The sequence below is a fragment of the Cajanus cajan genome, chromosome 4, assembly GCF_000230855.2.
Source record: "Cajanus cajan strain Asha chromosome 4, NIPB_CcT2T_4, whole genome shotgun sequence".
In the NCBI taxonomy this organism is placed as follows: domain Eukaryota; kingdom Viridiplantae; phylum Streptophyta; class Magnoliopsida; order Fabales; family Fabaceae; genus Cajanus; species Cajanus cajan.
In genome coordinates this window covers 10379946-10404840 of record NC_138520.1, presented here as the reverse complement: position 1 = coordinate 10404840, position 24895 = coordinate 10379946, and the positions used below count along the sequence as shown (strand labels likewise).

At 35.8% G+C, this 24895-nt stretch overlaps 1 protein-coding gene across 4 annotated transcripts; it reads right to left on the bottom strand.

Moving 5' to 3' along the window:
* Window positions 1-17114: 17114 nt before the first annotated feature.
* Window positions 17115-21656, bottom strand: LOC109793978 (uncharacterized). Of its 4 annotated transcripts, none has more exons than XM_020353453.3 (11): window positions 21538-21656; window positions 21269-21305; window positions 20772-21020; window positions 20465-20669; window positions 19793-19883; window positions 19574-19719; window positions 18626-18869; window positions 18424-18528; window positions 18138-18320; window positions 17843-18047; window positions 17115-17731 (listed from the first exon to the last, which is right to left on the bottom strand). In XM_020353453.3, exons 3-11 carry the CDS (start codon window positions 21010-21012, stop codon window positions 17232-17234), a joined length of 1920 nt encoding a protein of 639 aa, XP_020209042.1. In that variant the 5' UTR covers window positions 21013-21020; window positions 21269-21305; window positions 21538-21656; the 3' UTR covers window positions 17115-17231. The 4 variants fall into 4 exon arrangements, with proteins under 4 accessions (XP_020209042.1, XP_020209041.1, XP_029126293.1 ...); XM_020353452.3 differs by having other exon boundaries at window positions 21491-21605; XM_029270460.2 differs by lacking the exons at window positions 21269-21305; window positions 21538-21656 and adding an exon at window positions 21128-21241.
* Window positions 21657-24895: the final 3239 nt, after the last annotated feature.

Genomic DNA, 24895 nt, shown 5'->3' with positions numbered 1-24895 from the left:
CTAAGCTTAGTGCCTAGAGCCTCATGTAAACTGTCCCAAAATCTAGAAGTAAACCTAGGATCTCTGTCAGAAACTATACTAGTAGGAACCCCATGCAATCTCACAATCTCACTTATGTACAACTTGGTTAGTCTCTCCAAAGAGTATCTAATGTTAATGGGAATAAAATGGGCAGACTTAGTCAATCTATCTACAATGACCCATATAGCATCTAGGTTTTTCGTAGTTTTAGGTAATCCAACTATGAAATCCATAGAGATGCTATCCCATTTCCATACAGGCACATCCAAAGGTTGCATCAAACCTGAAGGTTTTTGGTGTTCTACCTTAGCTTTTTGACATACTAGGCAGGCATACACAAATTCCTCCACTTCCTTCTTCATCTTAGGCCACCAAAACATCTTCTTAAGGTCTTGGTACATCTTAGTGGCTCCAGGATGAATACTAAGGCTACTCCTATGTCCTTCTTCAAGAATTGTTCTCTTAAGTTCAGGCACACCAGGAATACACAACCTATCCCTAAATCTCAATACTCCATCTATTCCAATTCTAAATTCACTTTCCACACCTTGATTCAACTTCTCAGCTTGACTCAATAAGAAAGGATCTACCTTCTGACCTTTTCTAATTTCATCTATCAAGTTATTAGTCACCTTCAAGGTTCCCAACCTAATACTCTTAGGAGTTAGCTCACACCCTAAACTCATATCCCTAAATTCCTCAATCATGTGCAATTCCCTCATCATTAAAGAAGAAATTCTCAAGGATTTCCTACTCAAAGCGTCAGCTACCACATTAGCTTTGCCGGGGTGATAGTTCAACTGAAAGTCATAGTCCTTAAGAAACTCTAACCATCTTCTCTGTCTCATATTTAATTCTTTTTGGTCAAACAAGTACTTAAGGCTTTTATGATCACTAAACACCTCAAATCTAGAGCCAAACAAGTAGTGCCTCCACAACTTAAGTACAAAAACTATAGCAGCTAACTCAAGGTCATGAGTAGGATAGTTCTGTTCATGGGTTTTAAGTTGTCTAGATGCATAGGCTACTACCCTTCTTTCCTGCATAAGTACTCCACCTAAACCTGATTTGGAAGCATCACAAAATACCTCAAAAGTCTTGCTAGGGTCAGGTAATACTAACACAGGGGCACTAGTTAGTCTTTTCTTAAGTTCTTGAAAACTCTCTTCACACTTAGAGTCCCACACAAAAGGTTGGTTTTTCCTAGTCAATTTGGTCAAAGGTAAAGCTAATTTAGAAAAATCCTCTATAAATCTCCTATAATACCCAGCTAGTCCTAGAAAACTCCTAATCTCAAAAACTGACTTAGGTGTTTTCCATTCAAGAACCGCCTCTACCTTAGAAGGATCTACAACTATCCCATCCTTGGATATCACATGTCCTAAAAAATTTACACTCTCCAACCAAAATTCACATTTTGCCAATTTAGCATACAACTGTTTCTCCTTAAGGATTTGAAGAACGATCCTAAGGTGCTCAGCATGCTCCTCCCTATTCTTAGAATATACTAGAATATCATCTATGAAGACCACTACAAATCTATCCAAGTAAGGGTGAAAGATCCTATTCATGTAGTCCATGAAAACACTAGGTGCATTAGTCACACCAAAAGGCATCACTAAATACTCATAGTGCCCATAGCGGGTCCTAAAAGCAGTCTTTGGGATATCCTCGGATTTCACTCGGATTTGGTGATAACCTGATCTCAAATCTATCTTACTAAACACACAAGCCCCAACTAGCTGGTCCATAAGGTCATCTATTCTAGGCAATGGATACTTATTCTTAATGGTTACCTTATTCAATTGTCTATAATCTATGCACAATCTCATGCTCCCATCTTTCTTCTTGACCAATAGAACAGGCGCTCCCCAAGGTGAAACACTAGGCCTAATGAATTGTTTCTCTTGTAGTTCCTCTATCTGTTTCTTAAGCTCAACTAACTCTTTAGGAGACATCCTATATGGTGCTATAGATATGGGTGCGGTACCTGGCACTAAGTCTATACTGAACTCAATCTCTCTCTCAGGTGGTAAACTAGACACATCCTTAGGAAATACTTCTGGAAATTCTCTCACTAAGGGAATCTCATCTAGCTTACTCTCAGTCTCAACTGTTAATGAAGATAAGATCATGTATACCCTTTCATTTTCCTTTAAACAAGTTTTAATGTTAGAAGCACTAAGAAATTCCGTACTCTTACATTCACCAAATGAAATGGATTTATCAAAGCAATTTAAAAGAACATGGTGAGAAGATAGCCAATCCATACCAAGGATTACATCTAATTGACTAAGAGGCAGACAGATTAAGTCAACTAGAAACTGTTTATCAGAAATTGTCAAAGGGCATTTTAAACACACTAGGGATGTAGTTACTGAACCATTAGTAGGGGTTTCAACAACTAAATCAAAATTTAACAAAGACACAGGCAATTTCAGTTTTTGGACACAAGAGATGGAAATAAAGGAATGAGTTGCACCAGAATCAAATAGTACAACAAAAGGAGTCTCAGCTATGAAACAAGTACCTTGTATCAAATTTTCTGACTGAGCAGCTTCAACACCACTAAGAGCAAATACTCTTCCTACAGTCTTTGGTCGTTCGGTTTGCGATCCTGATCCAACGACACGTGTTCTTGGTGGTTCAGGACATTGAGTGCTAATATGTCCTTTACCACTACAGTTGAAACAGGTAATCTCCTTGTCACGACATTCTGACTTGTTATGACCAACACGTCCACACTTCCCACACCTCCCTGAAAAAGTAGATCCTCCAACACTTCCAATAGTATTCACAGTGGGTTCTTTAGTAAAGGGTTTACTTCTATTAGTAGTAGACATACTCCCTTGAAATCTTGTAGAAGTGGAATAAGGCTTACTCCTACCAGAAGTACTAGGATTCACTGTACGAGTAGGACCTCCAGCTCCTTTATAGAAAGCAGCACGAGCACGGTTGTCACGATCATAAATGCTGCACTTATTGACCAGAATGGGAAAATGATATATCTCCTGATAGTTAATTGCTGTTTTCACTTCAGGACGCAGACCATTTACAAACTTTATGCATTTGGCCCTTTCACCATTCTCACCATGGTAGTGTGTACAGTAGCGGACCAAAGCATCAAATTTGGCAGCATAAGCTTCCACAGTATCATTTCCTTGTTTGAGTTCAAGGAATTCCATTTCCTTCCTACTTCTCACATCATCGGGAAAATATTTCTCAAGAAATACTCTTTTAAAGTTCTCCCAATTCAAGTGCACGCCTCCATCAATTATCCTCCGAAGTGCTCCTTCCCACCAAAAGTAAGCATCAGCTGTCAGCATGAAGGTGGCTAGCTTCACTCTCTCTGTAAGGGGACAATCCATAACATTAAAGATTTTCTCGATCTCTGATAACCAATTCATGGCGGCATCTGGGTCATAACCTCCTTTGAAAGTGGGTGGATTATTCCTCTGAAATTGCTCCAACCAGTTAGGAGCAACTCCATTCATATTATTGTTGTTCATAGCTTGGGCTAATGCTTGGAGAGCATCAGCAATCGCACGATCATTTCTACCAGCCATATTCTAAAGAAATAATACAATTAATAGACATAGGCAAGCATCATACCAACATAATAGATCTCACAATCAATTCATTTATCAAATAAACATGTTAAAAACATAACTTACGGCCGATAGAATCGACCTGCTCTGATACCACTAAATGTGACACCCTCTACCCCGCATATCCTACTACAATAAATTTAAATAATATAACTTTAGTAATCAAACATGATTACAGAGTATCACATTTTTAACAAACATAATCAGCGGAAATTACAAAGAAATAAATCTCAAAGTTTTCAAAGTAATTTAAAATAACCTTAACAACCTAATTTAATCTTATCTATACCCCGATGTCACATGTCCTATCAGAGCATAGCCCATAAAGAAGCCTAAGCTTCACCACCAACATCCTCAGCCTCATGCTGATAATCACCTGTATAACGGTTAAAGAAAAAAACAACACAAAGAAAAAGGGAGTGAGAAAACATCTCACTCGGCTCACAGTGTAGGAATATATACTAGACAGCCAAACACAAACAATACATACGTAAAATAACAATATCTCATATTTGCACATATATCATGCATTGGTTTTCTTGACTAGACTCACAAATGCATGCATGTGGCGCCATACGGAAGATTCTCATATCATCGTGGGTGACCCTAAGGTACACCTGGTTATCATATCGTGGGTGACCCAAAGGTACACCTAGTTATCATATCGTGGGTGACCCAAAGGTACACCTGGTTATCATATCGTGGGTGACCCAAAGGTACACCTAGTTAGTCGTGGGTATGCGGCCTCAGCGGCACACCTGGAGTATTGTATGCATATGATGCATGTCAAACAAGACTCTATGCATTCTCATATTACTTTATCACTTTCCATGGTCATTTCATATCTCATTAACATATTATCACATTTCATATCTCATGTCTCAACCATAGTTCATATTATCTCCTGGTCATTTCACATCATCATATTTCATCATCACATCATATCATATTATCATCATATCATATCATCACATTCACATTATCACATCATATTCACAACTTAACAATCATAGTCTCAACATAGTTTCTATTCATACACGTATATTAACCAAGCAATTAGAACATACAAACAATATGACATATAACAAACACAGGATTGGGGGCCAATCCCACTACCCAGCATACAATCCCACACCCAGAGCGAGGTTTCTCACTCCCCCCTTACCTGGATGACAAGCGCTGAAACTAAAGAAGAGCTTCCTCCTCTAGGCTCCTTCTACTAGGATAGAACCACCTCCTATGGATTCCTCTAGGTCTTCAAAGAGAAGAAGAGGAGAAGAAGAGAGTAGAAGAGAGAATGAGAATTGAGGGATGGTTTGCAATGGAGAAGTGAAGGGCTATTTATAGCCTTCAAGACACATTAAAAAAATGGAAAATAATGAAAAAATCTTAGACAAAACTAAGTGGAATGAATTAGTGAGATGAATTATTAAAGTTGGTGGGATGAATTAATGGAGTTGGTGCCATGTTCTTTTCCTCACCGACTTTAGCTACTGATTTGGACCTTATAGACAGCCGAATCTGAAAATATTTCCTTCATGAAAGTTGTAGGATTTTCTCTTATCTTTCCATAGCCACCAAGTTTGTATCATTTGAACAACCACCGACCAAGTTATACCCCACAAACCGAGGCTTGCCAATCAGTCCAGCGAGAAACAATTGTATCAATCAAATTCCAATTTTGACTTCCTAAACGACCGATTTTGCAAATGGCTATTTCTGTAAAAGTTGTGCGTTTTTCTCTTAGATTTCCATTGACACCAATTTTGCATCATTTGGACCATCACAGCCCAAGTTATGCCCTAAACACCGAGGTTTGCCAGTCAGCCCAGCGAAAACGATTTTATTGAAAAGAAAGTTTACAACTATCTAATTAAGCCCAACAATATACATATATTTCTAAAGCCTATAATTAAGCATAAATGGAGTATGAATTAGCTACATTTGGAATAAAAGATAACTACCAAATATCATAATAATAATAGTAACCATTTTGGAAAACTGGGGTGTTACAATTCTCCCCTCCTTTAAGAAATTTCGTCCTCGAAATTTACCTGAAAATAGGAATGGATAAACTTCACGCATCTTGCTTTCTAATTCCCAGGTAGCATTTTCTTCAAAATTTCCTCCCCAAACGACCTTAACCAAAGGAATTTCCTTTCCTCTTAGTTGTTTCACCCTCGTATCATCAATTCTTAAAGGAACTATTTCATAGGTGAGATTATCTTTCAATTGAACGTTGTCAGACTCAATGATATGGGAAGGATCATGGACATATTTTCTGAGTTGGGAAACATGAAAGACATTATGAAGATTTGAAAGAGATGGGGGTAAGGCAATTTGATAGGCTACTTCACCAATCCTTTTAAGGATTTGATAAGGACCAATGAAACGTGGAGTAAGCTTACGAGATTTTAGTGCTCTGCCTACTCCTGTCCAAGGAGTAACTTTAAGGAATACATGATCACCTTCATTAAACTCAAGGTCCTTTCTCCTCTTATCACTGTAACTCTTCTGCCTACTCTGAGCTGCTCTCATTCTCTCCTGGATCATCTTAACTTGTTCAGTAGTTTGTTGAACTATCTCAGGTCCTAAGATAACATTCTCTCCAGGTTCTACCCAACACAAGGGTGTTCTACATCTCCTACCATATAGAGCTTCATAGGGTGCCATCCCAATACTGGAATGGTAGCTATTGTTGTAGGTAAATTCTATCAAAGGTAGGAAACTATCCCAACTACCCCCATGTTCTAAGATACAAGCTCTCAACAAGTCTTCCAAAGATTGAATAGTTCTTTCGGTTTGGCCATCTGTTTGGGGATGGTAGGCTGAACTCAATCTAAGCTTAGTGCCTAGAGCCTCATGTAAACTGTCCCAAAATCTAGAAGTAAACCTAGGATCTCTGTCAGAAACTATACTAGTAGGAACCCCATGCAATCTCACAATCTCACTTATGTACAACTTGGTTAGTCTCTCCAAAGAGTATCTAATGTTAATGGGAATAAAATGGGCAGACTTAGTCAATCTATCTACAATGACCCATATAGCATCTAGGTTTTTCGTAGTTTTAGGTAATCCAACTATGAAATCCATAGAGATGCTATCCCATTTCCATACAGGCACATCCAAAGGTTGCATCAAACCTGAAGGTTTTTGGTGTTCTACCTTAGCTTTTTGACATACTAGGCAGGCATACACAAATTCCTCCACTTCCTTCTTCATCTTAGGCCACCAAAACATCTTCTTAAGGTCTTGGTACATCTTAGTGGCTCCAGGATGAATACTAAGGCTACTCCTATGTCCTTCTTCAAGAATTGTTCTCTTAAGTTCAGGCACACCAGGAATACACAACCTATCCCTAAATCTCAATACTCCATCTATTCCAATTCTAAATTCACTTTCCACACCTTGATTCAACTTCTCAGCTTGACTCAATAAGAAAGGATCTACCTTCTGACCTTTTCTAATTTCATCTATCAAGTTATTAGTCACCTTCAAGGTTCCCAACCTAATACTCTTAGGAGTTAGCTCACACCCTAAACTCATATCCCTAAATTCCTCAATCATGTGCAATTCCCTCATCATTAAAGAAGAAATTCTCAAGGATTTCCTACTCAAAGCGTCAGCTACCACATTAGCTTTGCCGGGGTGATAGTTCAACTGAAAGTCATAGTCCTTAAGAAACTCTAACCATCTTCTCTGTCTCATATTTAATTCTTTTTGGTCAAACAAGTACTTAAGGCTTTTATGATCACTAAACACCTCAAATCTAGAGCCAAACAAGTAGTGCCTCCACAACTTAAGTACAAAAACTATAGCAGCTAACTCAAGGTCATGAGTAGGATAGTTCTGTTCATGGGTTTTAAGTTGTCTAGATGCATAGGCTACTACCCTTCTTTCCTGCATAAGTACTCCACCTAAACCTGATTTGGAAGCATCACAAAATACCTCAAAAGTCTTGCTAGGGTCAGGTAATACTAACACAGGGGCACTAGTTAGTCTTTTCTTAAGTTCTTGAAAACTCTCTTCACACTTAGAGTCCCACACAAAAGGTTGGTTTTTCCTAGTCAATTTGGTCAAAGGTAAAGCTAATTTAGAAAAATCCTCTATAAATCTCCTATAATACCCAGCTAGTCCTAGAAAACTCCTAATCTCAAAAACTGACTTAGGTGTTTTCCATTCAAGAACCGCCTCTACCTTAGAAGGATCTACAGCTATCCCATCCTTGGATATCACATGTCCTAAAAAATTTACACTCTCCAACCAAAATTCACATTTTGCCAATTTAGCATACAACTGTTTCTCCTTAAGGATTTGAAGAACGATCCTAAGGTGCTCAGCATGCTCCTCCCTATTCTTAGAATATACTAGAATATCATCTATGAAGACCACTACAAATCTATCCAAGTAAGGGTGAAAGATCCTATTCATGTAGTCCATGAAAACACTAGGTGCATTAGTCACACCAAAAGGCATCACTAAATACTCATAGTGCCCATAGCGGGTCCTAAAAGCAGTCTTTGGGATATCCTCGGATTTCACTCGGATTTGGTGATAACCTGATCTCAAATCTATCTTACTAAACACACAAGCCCCAACTAGCTGGTCCATAAGGTCATCTATTCTAGGCAATGGATACTTATTCTTAATGGTTACCTTATTCAATTGTCTATAATCTATGCACAATCTCATGCTCCCATCTTTCTTCTTGACCAATAGAACAGGCGCTCCCCAAGGTGAAACACTAGGCCTAATGAATTGTTTCTCTTGTAGTTCCTCTATCTGTTTCTTAAGCTCAACTAACTCTTTAGGAGACATCCTATATGGTGCTATAGATATGGGTGCGGTACCTGGCACTAAGTCTATACTGAACTCAATCTCTCTCTCAGGTGGTAAACTAGACACATCCTTAGGAAATACTTCTGGAAATTCTCTCACTAAGGGAATCTCATCTAGCTTACTCTCAGTCTCAACTGTTAATGAAGATAAGATCATGTATACCCTTTCATTTTCCTTTAAACAAGTTTTAATGTTAGAAGCACTAAGAAATTCCGTACTCTTACATTCACCAAATGAAATGGATTTATCAAAGCAATTTAAAAGAACATGGTGAGAAGATAGCCAATCCATACCAAGGATTACATCTAATTGACTAAGAGGCAGACAGATTAAGTCAACTAGAAACTGTTTATCAGAAATTGTCAAAGGGCATTTTAAACACACTAGGGATGTAGCTACTGAACCATTAGTAGGGGTTTCAACAACTAAATCAAAATTTAACAAAGACACAGGCAATTTCAGTTTTTGGACACAAGAGATGGAAATAAAGGAATGAGTTGCACCAGAATCAAATAGTACAACAAAAGGAGTCTCAGCTATGAAACAAGTACCTTGTATCAAATTTTCTGACTGAGCAACTTCAACACCACTAAGAGCAAATACTCTTCCTACAGTCTTTGGTCGTTCGGTTTGCGATCCTGATCCAACGACACGTGTTCTTGGTGGTTCAGGACATTGAGTGCTAATATGTCCTTTACCACTACAGTTGAAACAGGTAATCTCCTTGTCACGACATTCTGACTTGTTATGACCAACACGTCCACACTTCCCACACCTCCCTGAAAAAGTAGATCCTCCAACACTTCCAATAGTATTCACAGTGGGTTCTTTAGTAAAGGGTTTACTTCTATTAGTAGTAGACATACTCCCTTGAAATCTTGTAGAAGTGGAATAAGGCTTACTCCTACCAGAAGTACTAGGATTCACTGTACGAGTAGGACCTCCAGCTCCTTTATAGAAAGCAGCACGAGCACGGTTGTCACGATCATAAATGCTGCACTTATTGACCAGAATGGGAAAATGATATATCTCCTGATAGTTAATTGCTGTTTTCACTTCAGGACGCAGACCATTTACAAACTTTATGCATTTGGCCCTTTCACCATTCTCACCATGGTAGTGTGTACAGTAGCGGACCAAAGCATCAAATTTGGCAGCATAAGCTTCCACAGTATCATTTCCTTGTTTGAGTTCAAGGAATTCCATTTCCTTCCTACTTCTCACATCATCGGGAAAATATTTCTCAAGAAATACTCTTTTAAAGTTCTCCCAATTCAAGTGCACGCCTCCATCAATTATCCTCCGAAGTGCTCCTTCCCACCAAAAGTAAGCATCAGCTGTCAGCATGAAGGTGGCTAGCTTCACTCTCTCTGTAAGGGGACAATCCATAACATTAAAGATTTTCTCGATCTCTGATAACCAATTCATGGCGGCATCTGGGTCATAACCTCCTTTGAAAGTGGGTGGATTATTCCTCTGAAATTGCTCCAACCAGTTAGGAGCAACTCCATTCATATTATTGTTGTTCATAGCTTGGGCTAATGCTTGGAGAGCATCAGCAATCGCACGATCATTTCTACCAGCCATATTCTAAAGAAATAATACAATTAATAGACATAGGCAAGCATCATACCAACATAATAGATCTCACAATCAATTCATTTATCAAATAAACATGTTAAAAACATAACTTACGGCCGATAGAATCGACCTGCTCTGATACCACTAAATGTGACACCCTCTACCCCGCATATCCTACTACAATAAATTTAAATAATATAACTTTAGTAATCAAACATGATTACAGAGTATCACATTTTTAACAAACATAATCAGCGGAAATTACAAAGAAATAAATCTCAAAGTTTTCAAAGTAATTTAAAATAACCTTAATAACCTAATTTAATCTTATCTATACCCCGATGTCACATGTCCTATCAGAGCATAGCCCATAAAGAAGCCTAAGCTTCACCACCAACATCCTCAGCCTCATGCTGATAATCACCTGTATAACGGTTAAAGAAAAAAACAACACAAAGAAAAAGGGAGTGAGAAAACATCTCACTCGGCTCACAGTGTAGGAATATATACTAGACAGCCAAACACAAACAATACATACGTAAAATAACAATATCTCATATTTGCACATATATCATGCATTGGTTTTCTTGACTAGACTCACAAATGCATGCATGTGGCGCCATACGGAAGATTCTCATATCATCGTGGGTGACCCTAAGGTACACCTGGTTATCATATCGTGGGTGACCCAAAGGTACACCTAGTTATCATATCGTGGGTGACCCAAAGGTACACCTGGTTATCATATCGTGGGTGACCCAAAGGTACACCTAGTTAGTCGTGGGTATGCGGCCTCAGCGGCACACCTGGAGTATTGTATGCATATGATGCATGTCAAACAAGACTCTATGCATTCTCATATTACTTTATCACTTTCCATGGTCATTTCATATCTCATTAACATATTATCACATTTCATATCTCATGTCTCAACCATAGTTCATATTATCTCCTGGTCATTTCACATCATCATATTTCATCATCACATCATATCATATTATCATCATATCATATCATCACATTCACATTATCACATCATATTCACAACTTAACAATCATAGTCTCAACATAGTTTCTATTCATACACGTATATTAACCAAGCAATTAGAACATACAAACAATATGACATATAACAAACACAGGATTGGGGGCCAATCCCACTACCCAGCATACAATCCCACACCCAGAGCGAGGTTTCTCACTCCCCCCTTACCTGGATGACAAGCGCTGAAACTAAAGAAGAGCTTCCTCCTCTAGGCTCCTTCTACTAGGATAGAACCACCTCCTATGGATTCCTCTAGGTCTTCAAAGAGAAGAAGAGGAGAAGAAGAGAGTATAAGAGAAGAGAGAATGAGAATTGAGGGATGGTTTGCAATGGAGAAGTGAAGGGCTATTTATAGCCTTCAAGACACATTAAAAAAATGGAAAATAATGAAAAAATCTTAGACAAAACTAAGTGGAATGAATTAGTGAGATGAATTATTAAAGTTGGTGGGATGAATTAATGGAGTTGGTGCCATGTTCTTTTCCTCACCGACTTTAGCTACTGATTTGGACCTTATAGACAGCCGAATCTGAAAATATTTCCTTCATGAAAGTTGTAGGATTTTCTCTTATCTTTCCATAGCCACCAAGTTTGTATCATTTGAACAACCACCGACCAAGTTATACCCCACAAACCGAGGCTTGCCAATCAGTCCAGCGAGAAACAATTGTATCAATCAAATTCCAATTTTGACTTCCTAAACGACCGATTTTGCAAATGGCTATTTCTGTAAAAGTTGTGCGTTTTTCTCTTAGATTTCCATTGACACCAATTTTGCATCATTTGGACCATCACAGCCCAAGTTATGCCCTAAACACCGAGGTTTGCCAGTCAGCCCAGCGAAAACGATTTTATTGAAAAGAAAGTTTACAACTATCTAATTAAGCCCAACAATATACATATATTTCTAAAGCCTATAATTAAGCATAAATGGAGTATGAATTAGCTACATTTGGAATAAAAAATAACTACCAAATATCATAATAATAATAGTAACCATTTTGGAAAACTGGGGTGTTACATTATGATCTAATCATTTTAATTCAACAAATGATGTGCAATTATTATGAATTAATGTTGAATTTTCATGTCATGTGCCAAAGAGAGATTGTTAAATTATTTTAATAATCTATAAGTAGCTCTTAGTACTTATAATCTGCTTTGAACAAATGATGCCCAAATGCAATGGTTGGTAGACCTGATGGAAATTAATGTCAAATAAAGAAACACTAAGAGATCAAAGTGTCTATCACGGGTCCGGATATGTTCTAGAAATACTCTTGATAGATAATAAGGATCAATAGAATTATGATATCTAAGATCCCTAATGCTTTAGTTTAGTTTTCTTCATTGTTAAACTCTAGAAAATCTATAAATTATAGTCTTATTACATTAACAAGATTTATCAAGACAGGATAATAAGAAAAAAGAATAGAACTGATGTTAGATATTTGTTTTTGAACTGTATGTGACCTCTTTATTTGTTGCAAGTGACATTTTTATTTGGTTTATCTTTACTGTTTCTGTTGATTGAATAAGTCTTTATTGTTCCTAAACTTTAACAGAAAACATTTCAGTTTTATCATAGTCAGTTTTTTTGTTACTGCACGTATTATAAATGTATTGCAATTAACAGTCAAATAATTAAGAATTCCTACGATCTTATTCTTTCATTCCAACTTATATACTCTTCCTCTTTCAGTATTTTATTCTCTCTGTTTTTGCTGCTGCCTTCATTCCTTAAAAACAACAATTGGTATCGTGAGCCCTTTTCTTACAGACCTGTGAAAATGGATGCCGAATCAAATTTCTGACAAGTTGTACCTCCAGTCTTTGATGGAGAAAACTACGATCTTTGGGCTGTCAAAATGGAGGCTTACCTGGAGGCTCTAGATCTTTGGGAAGCTGTAGAAGCAGAGTATGAAGTTCTTCCGTTGCCGAATAATCCTACCATGGCCTAGATCAAAATGCACAAGGAGAGAAAAACTAGAAAAGCAAAGGCAAAAACATGTCTATTTGCTGGTGTTTCTCAAACCATCTTCACAAGAATTATGACTCTTAAATCAGCAAAAGAAATTTGGGATTATCTAAAGGAAGAGTACGCTGGAGATGAAAGAATAAGAAGCATGCATGTGCTTAATTTAATGAGGGAATTTGAGTTGCAAAGGACGTGTCTGAGAAAATCAAAGAATACTTAGACAAATTGTTGGGTATTGCCAACAAGATAAGGTTGTTGGGCAACAATTTTCCTGATTCCAGAATTGTTGAGAAAATTCTGGTAATAGTGCCAGAAAAGTATGAAGCATCTATTACTTCGTTGGAGAACACAAGGGATTTGTCTAAAATCACATTTGCAGAAGTGATACATGCCTTCCAAGCCCAAGAGCAACGAAGTTTGATGAGGGAAGATCATGTTGTTGAAGGTGCTCTTCTAGTCAAAAGCCAACAAGCCAAAAACTACAAGAAGAATCATCCAGCCAGCAGTCAGAGCAATACAAATAATTACGATAAAGGAAAAGGTGGAAAGAAAAGTTACCCACCTTATCAGCATTGTGGCAAAATGGGTCACCCTCCATTCAGATGCTGGCAAAGACCTGATGCTAAATGCAACAAGTGCAATCAAATAGGACATGAAGTAATCATATGCAAGGGCAAAAACCAACAGCAAGAGGAAGAAGCTAAGGCTGCTGATCAGGAGGAGGAGGACCAACTATTTGTAGCTACTTGTTTCTTGAGCAGTGAATCGAGTGAAAGCTAGCTGATAGATAGCGGTTGTACCAACCACATGACCTTTAACAAGGCTCTTTTCAGAGATTTGAGGCCAACTAATGTCACTAAAGTCAGAATAGGTAATGGTGATCATATCTTAGTCAAAGGAAAGGGGACAATTGCAATCACAAGCTGTACAGGCACAAAGTTCATTCATGATGTTTTTCTCGTTCCTGAAATTGACCAGAACTTATTAAGTGTTGGTCAACGGATTGAAAAAGGATTTAAAGTTGTTTTTTGAAGATAAATATTGCTTGATTAAAGATGCAGCTGGTCAAGATATGTTTAAGGTAAAAATGAAAGGAAAAAGCTTTACTTTAAATCCATTGGAGGAGGAACAAGTTGCTTTTTCTTTGAAGGAAAATGTCACAGAAATCTGGCACAAGAGACTCAGGCACTATCATCATCAAGGACTACTGCAAATGAGTGAAAAAGGGCTAGCACTTGATATTCCGGTGCTTGAGGATCAAACTTCAAACTGCAAAGCTTGTCAATTTGGCAAGCAAACCAAAAAACCTTTTTCAAAAACAACATGGAGAGCATCAAGGAAGCTGCAATTAATTCACACAGATGTTGCAGGGCCTCAAAGAACACCTTCATTGAAAGGTAATCTTTATTATGTTCTTTTCATTGATGACTTTACTAGAATGTGTTGGATTTTTTTCTTCAAGAACAAATCAGAGGTGGTTGGAATCTTTTGGAAGTTCAAAGCCAAGGTTGAAAACGAAACTGGTTTCAAAATTTAGATTTTGAGGTCAGACAATGGCACCGAGTGCACATCTAAAAATTTCAATCAATTTTGTGAGGATTCCGGCATTGAACATCAACTAACCGCTCCTTATACCCCACAACAAAATGGGGTTAGTGAGAGGAGAAACATATACATCTTGGAGATGACAAGATGAATGTTGTATGAGAAGAATTTACCAAAATAATTTTGGGCAGAGGTAGCAAGTACAACAATTTTTCTTTAGAATAGACTTCCCACCAAACCATTGAACGATCAAACACCATTTGAGGTTTGGCATGGTTACAAACCATCTATGAAATTTCTTAAAATATTTGGTTGTTTGTGCTTTACTCATGTTCAACAGAGCAAGCGAGATAAGCTGGATAAAAGAGCATCACCGAGTATCTTTATAGGCTACAGTATAGTCAGCAAAGCCTATAAAATCTTTCAGCCGCAAACCGAAAAAATAATTATTAGCAGGGATGTTCACTTTCTGGAAGATGAAGAATGGAATTGGATGATAAAAGGAAGACAAATCTGGTTTCTACAGATGTGAAGTTCAAGTCTTCAGCCTCAAACACAAGACAAAATGAAGATGAAAGCTGGCAAAATGAATTACTAGATGATGATCCAGTAAGAGGTACCAGATTGTTATCCGAAATTTATGAAAGATGCAATATTTCTGTGTGTGAACCTGCAGATTATGAAGAAGCAAAGAAAAGTCCAAATTGGAGGGTTTCAATGAAGGAGGAGTTGTCAATGATCGAGAAAAACCAAACCTGGATTCTTGTGGAAAAACCTCAAGGTAGAAAAGTAATTGGGGTCAAGTGGGTGTATAAAACTAAATTAAATGTTGACGGTTCTATCAACAAACGCAAGGCAAGACTCGTAGTGAAAGGTTATGCACAAATTTTTGGTGTAGACTACTTAGATACGTTTGCACCAGTTGCTCGATTAGACACCATTAGGTTGTTACTTGCTATAGCTGCTCAAAGGAATTTGAAGGTTTATCAACTTGATGTTAAATCAGCTTTTTTAAATGGCTTTTTGCAAGAAGAAATATATGTTGAACAACCCCAAGGCTTTGTGAAGGAAGGAGAAGAAGATAAGGTTTATTTACTCAAAAAGGCTCTTTATGGGTTGAAACAAGCCCCAAGATCCTGGTACAATAGAATTGATGATCATTTGCTGAACTTGGGATTTGTCAAAAGCTTAGCTGAATCAACACTGTATGTTAAGCATGATAGAGCTGACATTCTTATCATCTCACTCTATGTTGATGACCTCTTTGTAACAGGAAGCAACACAAGGCTTGTAGAGAAGCTTAAGAAAGAAATGATGGAGGAGTTTGAGATGACAGACCTTGGTTTAATGACCTTCTTTCTTGGCATGGAGATCAAACAAGGAGAACATGAAGTCTTCATTTGTCAAAAGAAATATGCCAAGGAGATTTTGAAGAAGTTTAAACTTAAAGAATGCAAAGAAATGAACAACCCAATGAATCAAAAGGAAAAGCTATGCAAGAAAGATGGAACCGAGAAGATAGATCAAGCATATTTCAGAAGCATGGTTGGGTGTTTGATGTATCTTACAGAAACTCGGCCTGACATCTTAAATGCTGTAAGCATTTTATCCCGGTTTATGCATTGCCCAAGTGAAATGCATTTCAAGGCTGCAAAAAGGGTGATTAGATATGTTAAAGGCACTTGCAATTTTGGCATCAAGTTCAAATGGACTGAAGAATTTAAGTTAACAGGTTTCTCAGATAGTGATTGGGGTGGTTCAATTGATGATATGAAGAGTACCTCGGGGTACTGTTTTAGCTTTGGATCAAGTGTTTTCTCATGGAGCTCGAAGAAACAAGAAATTGTTGCACGGTCTACAGCAGAAGTTGAGTTTGTTGCTGCTACAGCTGCTGTTAACCAAGCCTTGTGGTTGAGAAAAATTTTAATTGATCTTAACACGGGGCAGAAGGAAAGCATAGAAGTTTTTGTTGACAACCAAGCTGCAATAGCTATTTCCCATAATCCTGTCTTTCATGGGAAAACCAAGCATTTCAACATTAAGTTGTTCTTCTTAAGAGAGGTACAGAAAGATGGAGCTATTGTTCTTGTCAAACCACCTCCAGTCAACAAGTTCGAGTTCTTAAGACAGAAGATTAGAGTTTTCAGTTCCAAAATCAAGGAGGAGTGTTAGATATTTGTTTTTGAACTGCACGTGACCTCTTTATTTACTGCACGTGACATCTTTATTTGGTTTACCTTTACTGTTTCTGTTGATTGAATAAGTCTTTACTGTTCCTAAACTTTAGGAAAAAGCATTTCAGTTTTATCTTAGTCAATTTTTTTTGTTACTGCAAGTATTATAAATGTATTGCAATTGGCAGTCAAATAATTAAGAATTCCTACGATCTTATTCTTTCATTCCAACTTATATACTCTTCCTCTTTCAGTATTTTATTCTCTCAGTTTTTGGTGCTGCCTTCATTCCTTAAAAACAACAACTGAAAATCAATTTTACATGAAGGAAGGAGAAAAATCTCAAACTTAAAAAGATGTGTAAAATAACCTCTCACAGTCTTTTATTGTTTCTACTTTTACATAAAAAAGAAATATATTTACACAGATGAAGATGATAACTACGAAGAGTAAAAGCCCTTAGTTGTAGGTTTGGTAGAAAGGCCAAACCCAAATGGGAAGAGGGGATCATAGTGAGGATCTCCAACATTCATTGGAAGTTGATCAACAGTTTTGAACCATGTCCTTGGAAGCTTTCCGGTGAAACCATAGTCACCATATAAAACATCAGCCACACCTTGGCCTTCACTACCTGGGAGCCAAGCAGCAACAAGTGCATCTATTAAACCAACATATGGTTCAATAACTACAGGACGACCAGAAATAATGACGACCACACATTCTATTGCTCCACACACATTTGTTATGGTCTCAGGACCAGGGTCTGGGATTGTCAAGTTCGTGCTGTCACCATGCATTTCAGCATAAGGATGCTCTCCTACTACAACTAAGGCATAGGTAAATCCATTTGATTTAACAAATTCTACATCAGGGTTCTCCTTGTAGACAACTGTGGTTTCAGGATCAACAGTGTTTTTCACAGCACTGAGAATTGTAGTCCCTGGTCATACAAAGGTTCACAAGAACAATCAGAAACAAGAGTTGCAATATACAATTGATAATTATAGAGATATGATTAAAAAAAATAATATATAATTTTATATATCTTTACCTTTGAGAAGATTGTTCCCACTGACTCCTTGCCATTCTATGGTCCAGCCACCACACTGATATCCTAGATTATCTGCATGGCTTCCAGTCACAAGTATTTTTGGCACCTTTTTAGGAAGAGGCAACAAAGGCTTATCAACAGATTCACCATTTTTTAGAAGGACCATTGATTTCCTTACTGCTTCCCTAGCCAAAATTCTGTGCTCCTGTTAAGAATTTGGTGTACATTGAGGAGTTACAAGATAGTGAACTTGGGAAAGTCAAAGGAAATACTTGAGGTAAACAAAATAGGTAACCTGGATTCCCACATATTTGGCCAAACTGTTATCAGCAAAAGGGTTCTCAAAAATACCCATCATGAACTTAACCCACAAAATTCTTCTCACCGCATCATCAATTCGACTCATGGGAATGTACTCATTTTTCACCAACATGGTTAGATCATCTATGAATTCTGTGTAAAGCTTTGGAACCATGAACTGCAAAACCAAGAAAAGTGTCCGAGTGTGACAATTTTAAACGTTTCCTCATTACATATATATCAATTTAGGCTATATCATGTACTTTTGGCCTAAACTATACCATGTCAATGCCAGCAGAAACTCCTGCTTCAATTGAATAAGTGATGTTTGCATGAGGAGGAAAGGTGATCCTATCAAGACCCTCAAAATCAGAAATTACTAAGCCCTGATGTAATCCAAGAAAAGGCAAGGGGTTATTTACAAATGTGAACATATGCTGATAAACAGGCTTCAATGCTAATTCAACAAACAAATTACTTTACCTTGAAATTGAGAGTATTCTTGAGGAAGCCAGTAATAAGATCGTGGTGAGCATGCATTTTTACTCCATTCCAACTGGAGTAAGAGACCATAATGGTTGCCACACCCTTGCTGATTGAGCTGATGTAGCCTGGCATGTGAATTCTCATCAATTCATCTCTATCTATAACAGTGTTGTGCTCATCAATCCCATTGATTGTTCCACCATCACCCACGTAGTGCTTAGCACAACCTATTACCTTTTCTCTGCCAGCAATACACGAGTATTTCAGAAACTAAATACTAACACCAAAATCAATATCATAATTACATTTAGAGAAGGGATTCATTTACTCCAAGAGTAAGTTTACTTAGAATTATTCTATTTAATAACTTATGTTTTATATTAAATTTTAATGATCTAACCTTTGAATTAAAAGTTCTTATTGTATAGATTATGTTTGTAAATTATTTTCTTTTTAAATTTTAACATTGGAATTATATGGTATGGCACAATGTAACCTAAGCAAGATATTAGTCTGTCTTCACATGCTATAGGGAGCAAATTATCTGTTTATTTTTAACCAACTAGGCAGCCCATTTCATCCTAGTTTTTTTTTTTTTTTTGATAAGTAAAAGTAAAACAGAACATTAGCACCAGGGATGGAATTATCCTACCTAGTACAAGTCATTCACCTACCTTATCCTATTTCGTTCATGACTGGTGTAAAAGTATAGCATTAGGACATGGAGAAGAATTGTGAAGCTTATTTATTATACGCATCTATCCAAGACCATTTAGGTGCAAGTCACTTCAAGCAAAACCAATGACTAAAATAATACCTGTTTCTTTGGACTGTTTAACAATTCAGTAGAATTAAGAGCAAACAAATCAACTACCAACGTTCAAATCTAATTGATACTGGAACAATCATCTCAAAATTAAGTTATTTTGTATTTAAAATTCTTACTTCCCGGTGAGAAAAGGGACACCCTTTGGTAAATTATCAGGGATGTCCCCTTGCAATCCTGGTATGATTTCAGTCATAGCTTGAACAAGATTAGGATCTTCACTGTAGCTTTCATAACACCGACCCCATCTTGGATCCCTACAGACCTACAAAGAGTATAAGCCTGTGTTATTAAATTTCATAAGTTGAGAGCATAAAAAGTGGGTTGTAATTACTTACTGCTATGCAAGGTGCATAAACATATTGGATTCCTGTTGCTCTAACTTCAAGGGCAGTTGCAGCTCCAATTCTCTTGACTAGTTCAGGGTCCCTAACCAGCAAAATAAAAATTGCCATTATTATCTTTTATAACAATAAATGTTTTTATTAGAATAAGAATAGAATAATTTAAGGGAAATTCCTAAATGAATTGCAGTTGTATACCCACACTGTCCATCTATAGCAAAGTTTATGACAATAAAATACCAGAGTAAAGCTTTTCTTGGGTACAAACCAGATAAAATAACCATATTCATTTTCCAGATTAGGCTGTGCATGTCTGATGCACACCTATGCATGTCTGAGTTGCTTTAGAATTTGTGATAACTAATGTTTGAATTGTTTCACGATCATGGTTCAAACTTCAAATAATAGAATCAGGTATATGTCTACAGAATATAATTCAAAAATAAAAACGCTAAGACATCTGAAATGCTGCTAATATTAATATCAATGGAGTTTTATTTTTCCACACTCGCTTTCTTTTATATTCATTTTGCATCCCTTCTCCTTTTCTTTTTAATCAGATTTCTCACTTTTCTCCATGCATTTTTCTTACCTTCCTTCTCTCTCCTCCTTTTCATCCATCTCACACACCTTATGAGACAAGCATATGTATTGACATCAATATACCTGGTAGCTCCAAGACCAATGTTGTGAGGAAAAATAGTTGCGTTGTAAACAGGGCTGTGGCCATGAACGGCATCAATCCCATAAAATATTGGAATTCCAAGCCGAGTTGACAAAGCACCCTTCTGAAACTCATTCACCATGTCAATCCAGGCTTCAGCAGAAGCTTGTGGAGCTGGTATACTTCCTCCCTCACTCATTACACTCCCTACTCAATAGAGAAACAATTTCCATTATTGACAAATTGAGTGAATATACCATAGAGAAAAGGGGAAAGAAAAAACCAAGAAAAGGTAAGGTGGTTAATTACCAATAAAATATTTCTTAACCAAATCAGCAGATGCATACTTGCGCTCAATCTGCAACATTTGGCCAATTTTCTCCTCAAGAGTCATTCGGCTAATAAGATCCTCAACCCTACTATCAATTGACCGTTTAGGGTCTTTGTACTTCATGTTCATGCGTTCTGCATCCAACAACCCTGCCCAGTAAACTAGTAGCCACATCCCCAACAAGAAGATAGAAATTTTAGCCATTGCCTCCAGATACATCGTGAGTGCTGAAACAAATTCAATAGGATAATCAAATCTCAATGTCTAAAATCTAGGTCCATATTGTAGATAACTCAGATGCATCAAATTAACCCTTTTGTAATGAAGAACACACAATCTCAACTACGTGGTACAATGCTAGCAGTGCATAACTTTGAGACACACAATCAGAGATTTACTTAACAAGCAATCAAATACATTTAAAACAGCCAAAGCTAGCAGAAACATCATAAAACATATTTAAGCTGTATCATACCTTGGGTTTATATATGTGGAACTTGCCTCAGATATCACTGCATAAGCATCACAAGCACTGAGTAAGAATGGAATATAAAAAGATCGTTTCATAGATGAAGAAATTGTTGAACAGATACTCCACATGGCATGGGAACATAAATAATAAAAAAAAGATATAAAAAATATAAAAGTAAAAACGAAAAGAAAAGGGTGCTGATGCATGAATGCCAGGATCTGTCACCTGTATATTCAAACACACAACTGACACTCCTTTCAATAAACACTTACAATAATAATAACACAAAAGGCCGGCCAACAAAAACTATATTTATAGAGAACTGTTACTGTTGACTTTGGATACTCCAAGATCTTCTAATTTCTACTTTTCAATTATTAGTCATGGATTAATGATATAAGGTGTGTTTCGATCCCTATCAAGTAGGCTTAGACGTGAATCATTGAAACAACTCAGTTATTTTTAGATTAAATATAGTTTTAAATAACTTTTGGCTTAATAGCTTTTTTATCTCTATTATTGTAATAGTGTGATTTTGATTATTAAAAAAATATTATAGTAAGAGTGTTAGTGTAATGGTATGTGTTCTTTCTCTGACTCCTTTATTATTACATGTTCATATGTTATAGTTTGTTTTATTTTATCTACTTTATCTTATATTTAGTTTTCCATTCATTTATTATATTTACTTTTTTTATATTGTGAGGGTGACTACGTCATAACTTTTATGAAGTTGTGCGTCTAATTTCGTAAAAAAATTATTGATTAATACATTTATTATCGGTTTATTTATTTTTAATTACTTCATACTGTGTATATACTATGTTTAAATAGTTAAAATTTATAAATTTGGTATAAATAAACGTTTTTTTCCTATATAATAAAGATATTTTTTTTTTCTATAATCATCTTAATTTTAGTTATTTTTGTTTTAACATTATTAATTTTAGTTCTTTTTATTTTGATCCTCTCAAATTCTAGTCTTTATAAATTTTTACTTTTCTATTTTGGTCTATATATTTTTATCTAGTTTTTTCTTGTACTTTATATTAAGATACTTTCTATTTTTTATTTTTAATATTGACTCTGCTCTTTATTCTCTAAACCAATTGTCTAGCTATATCGAGAGAATATACTTTAAAAAAAAACATTCTCACGTTCAAGTAAATATTTTATTTGAAATAATAAATGTAAATATATTGGAACTAACAACTTTATTTTAATATATGATATTATTTATATCAATTGTAATGTACCAAATTTCAATAAACCTAATCTAAGATTACCGATTAGTTAATACATTGACAATTAATTTGTTTTATACTATGATTAGAGTTTAATCATTTTAATTATCTTTATACAAAATGGAAAGTCATTCACTTCGTTCAGCAACATAGACAAGGTACCAAACAGGCATACCTGAACATAAAGACCAGGATGTTTCGGCATCCTGGGATGCTGAATGGGATGAACAAGGATGGTTGGACATGAAGTATGGCAAATGATGAGCACCTAGATATACAAACAAGGATGTTTCAACATCTGAGAATGTCAAATGAGGAGTGCTTGGTCTGTTGAGGATGTTTCAGCGTCCAAAGATGGCAGCACAGAGATACAGAAATTCATTACGTAATTTTCATAATTGGTAATTTTGTTGGATTAAACTCTCTTCGTATCACCCATTTCTAAATGTTCTCTACCACCTCCTAGCCCTAACCAATACTCCCAATAATCACAGCCAGAAATTCATTAAGTAATTATTTTTAATTCATTATAAATTATTTTATTCTTAATCTAAAATTTTTGTATAAAATTAAAAGTAACAAAATCTTATTTTTATTTTTCATTTCTAACATAATTTAATATATATGTGTGTGAGAGAGAAAGAGAAAAGAGTCTTCAATATATAATTATTTGTTTTTTATTTATCCATTATAAGTGTGAAATCTTTTATATTATTAATCGATAAAAATTAACCCATGTTCATGGTTTAACATTATTGGACTTGGTACGTGGATATGACTGGACTTGAGTTTTTTTTTTAATATATACCCTCTCATATTCATGATACATATATCAACTCATTTTTAAGAATTTAAGATAACTTTAATACTAAGATAATGGATTTAAGTCTAACTTAATCTTACAAAATTAGATTATAAAGTGAAGATTATTTTCTACTTATATATTATTTAATTATTTAATCTTTAGTCAATACGAGACTTGAATTTTTTCCGGTACCATTCACCCTCTAATTGATCATATTTAATTATACAATGTTGACTGCATGCCATATATGCATACAAACTCGCACGGGCACGGAGATTTCATTAACCCTGATGTTGTTACTTTTGTTTTTCTGGTACATAATTATCCTTTTGTAGGAACAAATTTACAGCTTCAAAATTCAAATCCTGGGAATGGAAAATTCCTTTATCTATATAACACAATGTCTTCGATCCTTTGCCCAAAGAGATTAAAAAAAATGGATATAGAAAAGAAAAGCGAAATATACCACTCATAGCTCACTTTAAAGTTTAAAACTAGAAAAGTGTAATTTTTCCGATCACTTATCATTAAAAGAAAACATTTATGCAAAATCTTAGTATTAGTATAATTTTTCCTTTAAATTGAACCCAATTTACTTACAAGAAGAACGGTAAGAAAAGAAAGCAGAATAAATTGAAACTATATAATAAAAGAAATCCGAATAAAGTGAAACTATAGTTTATAATTTCTGAGAGAGAAATCAGAGCAAACAAAAGAACACAAACCCATATAAAAGAAATAAATCAATTCTATAAATTAAAAAAGAAATTTGAGTTGGCAGCATTTTGGGATTAAAATTGAAAAGAAGAGTGTGGAGTAGGGTGGTTAGGGATGTAAAAGAATTCCTATTTGTAAATATTTGTAGATAAAGTTTGCTGTAAATAGAAATTGATATTATAAATGGATGTATTGAAAGCCCATGGTAGATTTAATGATTTTATTGACTCTTAATCTTATCCATTAAAATCCAAGAGTCTCTTAGAGTATTTAGAGCACGGGTTGCTTTTTTTTTTTGGTTCGTCCCTGGAGTATCCAGGGCCGAAATCTCCTCGCTACGTTGGAGGTTAACGCGGCTGCATACACAAGGCAGGATTCGAACCCCTGACCTTGCTTAAGCGTGGATCAACCCCTACCGCTGAACTACACGCTTGGGATTAGAGCACGGGTTGCTTATAAGTAATTTACTTGTCACATTAATTCTTTTCATTATTTACATGTTAAAATGAGTTACTTAAATTTTAATAAAATTATTTGTAAAAGTTTCATTATTTAAGAAAAAGAGAGGAAAATAGTTTATGTGTGATAGTGAGTTACTTATAAACAACCTACGTTATCGATGTTCTTACTGTCTTACCTGGCACAAGCCAAAGTATGTGTACGCACACTCTAGGGATGTACACGTCAGTGGAAAATATTAGTTTATTTATATATTAGTATTTAAAAAAAATTATTACTGTGTGACTTAGTGTATTTAAAAACAATAAAAAGAGAGATAATACAATACTACTTCCTCCATATTCATGTATAACATCAAATTACTTAATTTATTTAAATTAAAAAATAGTTAATTTAGTTTATTAT

Coding starts and splice junctions, on each gene's coding strand:
- LOC109793978 (XM_020353453.3), bottom strand. CDS start 21,012: ATGTATCTGGAGGCAATGGCTAAAATTTCTATCTTCTTGTTGGGGATG. Junction 19,720..19,792: donor TTTATGCACCTTGCATAGCA/GTAAGTAATTAC, acceptor TACTCTTTGTAG/GTCTGTAGGGATCCAAGATG. Junction 18,048..18,137: donor CCAAATATGTGGGAATCCAG/GTTACCTATTTT, acceptor AATTCTTAACAG/GAGCACAGAATTTTGGCTAG.